Source organism: Ipomoea nil, unplaced genomic scaffold, assembly GCF_001879475.1.
Source record: "Ipomoea nil cultivar Tokyo-kokei standard unplaced genomic scaffold, Asagao_1.1 scaffold0642, whole genome shotgun sequence".
Classification (NCBI taxonomy): domain Eukaryota; kingdom Viridiplantae; phylum Streptophyta; class Magnoliopsida; order Solanales; family Convolvulaceae; genus Ipomoea; species Ipomoea nil.
In genome coordinates, this window is record NW_017617070.1 from 5,742,912 (window position 1) to 5,748,240 (window position 5,329).

A 5,329-nucleotide genomic window follows, 5' to 3' on the forward strand; every position below is an offset into this window, starting at 1 on the left:
AAAAGTGAAGTAGGGTTAGAAGAATTATTTTGATATAATATCAATAGATCTTCTGATTATAATGTATTTGTCATGTTTAGTCTTAAATTTTTAAATTGAAAGACTACGTGTAATTAATTTAAAAGTTTAACGTGATAAAATCACTACACTCAGAACCCTATAGCATATTAATTCAATTGTTTTTGTGCAAAAACACTATTTAAGCCAATTTTGATTGTACTTGCGTCTATAAGCATTCCACACAGGTAGGCTTTTAAAAATTGTCAAAAATTTGATTTGACCCCATGCTTGTTCGGACAAGTACCCTTAGACCAACTCAGCCATCCTAACTATCATAGTAATTGTTTGGTATTACGTACATATATATATATACCTCATACATGTAGGTTTGTAAAATAAAAAACATGTCAAGAGTGGGATTTGAACCCACGCCCTTTCGGACCAGTACCTGAAACTGGCGCCTTAGACCAACTCGGCCATCTTGACTCTCTTAACAATTATTTGGTATTAGATATATATATATATAATATAACTCCATACATGTAGGTTTTCAAAACAAAAAACTTGTCAAGAATGGGATTCGAACCCATGCCCTTTCGGACCAGTACCTGAAACTGGCGCCTTAGACCAACTCGGCCATCTTGACTCACCTGAAAATATTTGGTATTAATTATATATAACTCTTCATAAGATGTCTACACGATTTTTTTTGAAAACTATCTACACGATTTTATTGTACTTACTAATTATTTGGTATTAACTTACATCATATGTACCTTGCTTTGTTACAGAAAAGGATAGAGATTCATTCAACATCCGGGCTCACGGGTTACTAAAGTGTTTAAAGCTAAATACTTTAAACACTTGTCTTTCTTGGAAGTCAAAGTGGGTACAAACCCCTCTTTTGTTTGAAAGAGCATCATGGACTCTCAAGCGGCCTTAAAGGAAAATTGTATCTGGAAAATAGGATCGGAGATGGTGATTCAATAAACGTTTGGACGGATCTATGGTTGGCAGATGCACAGTCCCCGTTCATCAAAACTGAAATGCGAGCTCACCTAAAAGATGCCAAGGTTTCTGCTCTAATGAAAGTCCAAGAAAGAGGATATATGTGATGAAGAAATCATTAATGATATATTCTTGGAAGAGGAGAGAGGCAGAATTCTGAACATACCTATCCCAACCACTGCCCACAAGAATAATAAGCTCATTTGGACTAAGGAAGAGAGAGGGGTCTACTCGGTTTGATAACTGGGTGATGAGCACATATATGGATATAAACTAAGCAGCTATGACAAGTGTCTCCTTCTCACCACTTGCTGGAGGATTTGGGGTGCAAGAAACCAGAAGGGATGTTAAATTGAGATCAACAGGCTTCGGTTCAGCTTGTTGATACTGATTACCATTGATATAGCCTCTTCATCAGGTTACCTTTTGCATTGGTCTAACTCTACTACGAAATTAAAGGATGTTTTTCATTTTAACTAAAAATCTAAATTAATAGTTAGACTGCACATTTATATTTTATATATTATATTCTATACTGAAAATGTCAGCAAAATTGACATTTTGAATGGTCACTTTGTGGTACAAATATTTATGGAGTATACTTCCACTTTGAATCAAGTCAAAATGAGTAAAGGTTCGTTAAAGTGAGACAAAAAAAAAATGATATATTATACATTCAAAATGGATAAGTATATAAGAAATTGATTTACAAATTGTACTTAATTTAAATTGAAAAGGCATGAAAAATGGCTTCCCAAAGTAATCAGCTTTCCCATCTAAATGAAAAATCAATTTATTTATAGATACATAATATCTTAACTATATGTATATAATTTGAATGTTGTTTTGAACCAAGGTCTATAATACTTGTGGACCATGGTCCATGGTGTAACAATTGACATTGGCATGGCAAATTATACCATGGACCAGTGTCCACCTTGTATTATGAACCCTGGTCTAAAATGAAATTCAACTTATGCGCCTACAATTAACAGATTATGTACTTACAAATAAATTGAAAGTACATAATATGTTAACTTGTGTTGGCAAGTATCCACGAAAAAATGTAACACTTATGAAGAAAAATATAATACTTTCAAATCAAAATGTAAAAGTATTACATTTTACTTCAAAAATATTACACTTTTCCATATAAATAATAACCACTTTATTCCTAATTAGTATTACATTTTTCAATATAAGTGATACATTTTTCATCTTAACCCCGACCCGTCTCACACAAACTTTGGCCTATTTGAAAAGTCTCAAATTGAAACATTCACAAGACATTTCGTGACACCCAACTACTTTCAACAATAATTTTTTTTTATAATTTAAAAAAAAAAAAAAAAAAAAAAAAAAAAAAAAAAAAAAAAAAACACACTAAGTAATTTGGCGCAACATTATGAAATAGATAAGCTCCAGTAAACTATAGGCCAAACAAATGTGGGTGGTTAAAATGATGAGTGTTGTGTAATAAGTATATTATGGTAATCCAAGTAAGAATGCAGATAAGTACTTCATCACCTTGGGATGGTAAAGTTGTAAAGCACACCGTTTCAATTGTCACAACAATCACAATGAATCTATAAAGCTAGTCAATTATCTCAACCAAAAAGTATTTAAGGATCATGGATTAATAAGGCAAGTGACCTATAATTAAACAATTCTATGCATAATGTCAATGTCATGATTCATGAAGCTAGGCATAGTCCTATCGTGACACCCTCTAGGAATACTAATAGAGAAATATAAACACATATATATTGGGTACACAATCTCTGCTAAAAGTATTATGCATTAAGACAAGGAGTATTACAAGTGTATGACAAAGCATACCAAACAAGCTGAAACCTAACTGGGATGCAAAGCAGAATACAGTGGAAGCTCAGCCAACCATGGTGCGTTTTCTACCTCTTTGGCGTACTGAAATTAGAAAACCAGAAAAGTAAGAAAAAGCTATTAGAATTGGAGAAACTTTTAATACTTCCTCTGATGGAATGTTGAACAGAAAAGCATGAATGATACGAAAGGTTCAAACCTTGGGCTAGCTTGTTCAAGGTTGATGACCACTGTTTCGAGGACTTCTTGTATGCAGCAAGTATTCGGTCCATCTACTCGTTGTACAAAAAACAAATATTTCATTTTTATATGGGTCATCACCTCATGCTTTGTGAGATTACAATTGTAAAATCTTAGTAACATCACTCTTCCTAAAGTGAAGAAATTCACATTAATGTTGTGTCCTAAAACAGTCAACAGTTAACTTCATCCCGTTTGGGTTGATAAAGATAGTAAACAAGGCCAACATAACCTTTAACAATTTCAGTTTTTCAATTTAATAATTATTAATTACAAAACAAATGTGGAAATTTTGGTGCTTTTTGTTCATCCTCAAGCTCATCAATCATGCATATATTACTCAAAATACAAAAACTATATATTAGATGTCCCAGCTTACCACATTTCCACATGAAGAGTGCATAGATAGTAGTGCACGTTCTAGTACATACAAATCAACTGCTTTATCTTCTGGAAGTGTTGAAGTAAAGCTTAGGCCAAAGTCAATGAGTACCTGGAGAAGAAAAGCTGTCAATTGTTAACAATCCTCTAGTGACAGTAAAGTTAATTTCATCTCACCATCTTAAGGTAAAAAATACCAAAATAATGATCATGGGACTAGACAAAATGCCCCTGGAGCATAGTAGGAATACATGAACACATGCTTAGACATATAAGAGAATAAACTGCAACAGAAAAACACACCAGTTGATTGGTAGCACTTCGCATTATCATGTTTGAGGTTGTCAAATCACCATGGACGAGGCCACCATCATGTATTTTGCCAATTGCATTACCAATCTGAAATGCAATGTCAGCAATCCTTTCTTCATCTATGCCCGAAGAACCAAAACCAAGGAGAATATCTTTCACAAGGGGTCCTTCTACATACTCAAAAGTCAGAGAATGCAATATGGGATCAACAGCATAAAGCACTGGGGTAGCAACACCTAATCGTCTAGCTTTCGTCATACATCTAGCCTCCTGTTACAAAATTTCAGATTGGTTAGGGAGACAAGTTTGCTTCAAGCAATTAGATAAGGAAATAGAACCATTAGAGAGACCAACCGCATTCAAGCGTTTAAGAGTAAGCTTCGAGTCCAAAGTTGGATGTCTGTACTTCTTTGAAAACCGTTCCTTAACAATTGATCTCCTGCCTACAAATGTGGACTCAAAGACTCTCTGAAAGCAAAAGAATTGGCTGTCAAAACAAACTCTGCCATAACTGAGCTACAGCAAACAGAGAACCAAATTAAGTTTTCTCCACTCCCCATCCTTTATCATTTTGCATAATCAGTGCGCCATTCAAAATCGTTAAGAGAGAACCCCGCACAAATACAACAAATCTGCTTATAGTAGACGTAAACGGCATAGAAATGAATAATTTTCAAACTTACAGCCTCGGCTCCTTGTTTAATCAACACCAGGTTGCCTTCTTTTCCGTTTGCCTCATTCTCCATCGTAAACACTCTCAACTGACTGCATTTATATGAACAAATTTCACAACCAAAACCATAAGTACAAACTAATCATGCATATATACAAACGCGGACAAAAATTAGAGCATAAGGTTATATACATACGAAAACTAGGGGTGAGCAAACGGTCACGAAAATCCGATTGAAATTTTTCGAGACGAGGGAGAAATGACGAGTGCGTAGGCTGTGAGCGTGAGGCGGTGAGGGGCAGAGTCGCAGAGAGACCGGAGAAGCGTCGTGCGTCGTCTGTGGGCTGTGGAATGGAGAAGCCGAGGCGCAGAAGCCAGAAGACGAGGGAATGAATGGATTAGGGGTTAGGGGATTTAGGGAATTAGGGCTATGCTGTTTCAGTATTTTGTATTTTGAGAAAATTGTAATTTGTGCCCCTTACAAATATATTAATTATTAATATCACTCTTGAATTATTAGTAGTGTAAATGGTGCCTCTCAATTTTTAAAACTTGACATATATTGCACATCCTTGAATTATTAATAGTGTAAATGTGGTTATCAGCCGTTTTCCTGTTCGAATACTACATTTTTTTCTTCCATTTTTATTTATTCGTTTGTTCTCTTTCCACCGATAATAATGTTTGTCCTTCTTCTTATTAAAAGAGAGGTAATATATGTCACGTTTTAAAAATTGAAGGGCAACACTTACACCACTAATAATTCAGGGGTAACATTGATAATTGACATATTTATGTATGACATAAATTACAATTTTTTCTTGTATTTTCTACTTTGTATTTAGCTTGGGCTATTGGATATTTCATATTTGG

The 5,329-nt window shown here is 34.5% G+C and overlaps 1 protein-coding gene and 2 non-coding genes across 3 annotated transcripts; all 3 read right to left on the reverse strand.

The window, feature by feature from the left end:
- Nucleotides 1-405: 405 nt before the first annotated feature.
- On the reverse strand, nucleotides 406-486 carry TRNAL-CAG. The gene has a single exon. It is a non-coding gene; the product is annotated as a tRNA-Leu (tRNA).
- A 79-nt stretch (nucleotides 487-565) lies between these two features.
- Nucleotides 566-646, reverse strand: TRNAL-CAG. Its single transcript has one exon. It is a non-coding gene; the product is annotated as a tRNA-Leu (tRNA).
- A 1,943-nt stretch (nucleotides 647-2,589) lies between these two features.
- LOC109174329 (EKC/KEOPS complex subunit bud32) lies at nucleotides 2,590-4,877 on the reverse strand. The gene is made up of 7 exons (XM_019323561.1): nucleotides 4,653-4,877; nucleotides 4,467-4,548; nucleotides 4,138-4,251; nucleotides 3,775-4,053; nucleotides 3,470-3,583; nucleotides 3,050-3,122; nucleotides 2,590-2,934 (listed from the first exon to the last, which is right to left on the reverse strand). Exons 2-7 carry the CDS (start codon nucleotides 4,527-4,529, stop codon nucleotides 2,897-2,899), a joined length of 681 nt encoding a protein of 226 aa, XP_019179106.1. The 5' UTR covers nucleotides 4,530-4,548; nucleotides 4,653-4,877; the 3' UTR covers nucleotides 2,590-2,896.
- Between the last annotated feature and the right edge of the window lie 452 nt (nucleotides 4,878-5,329).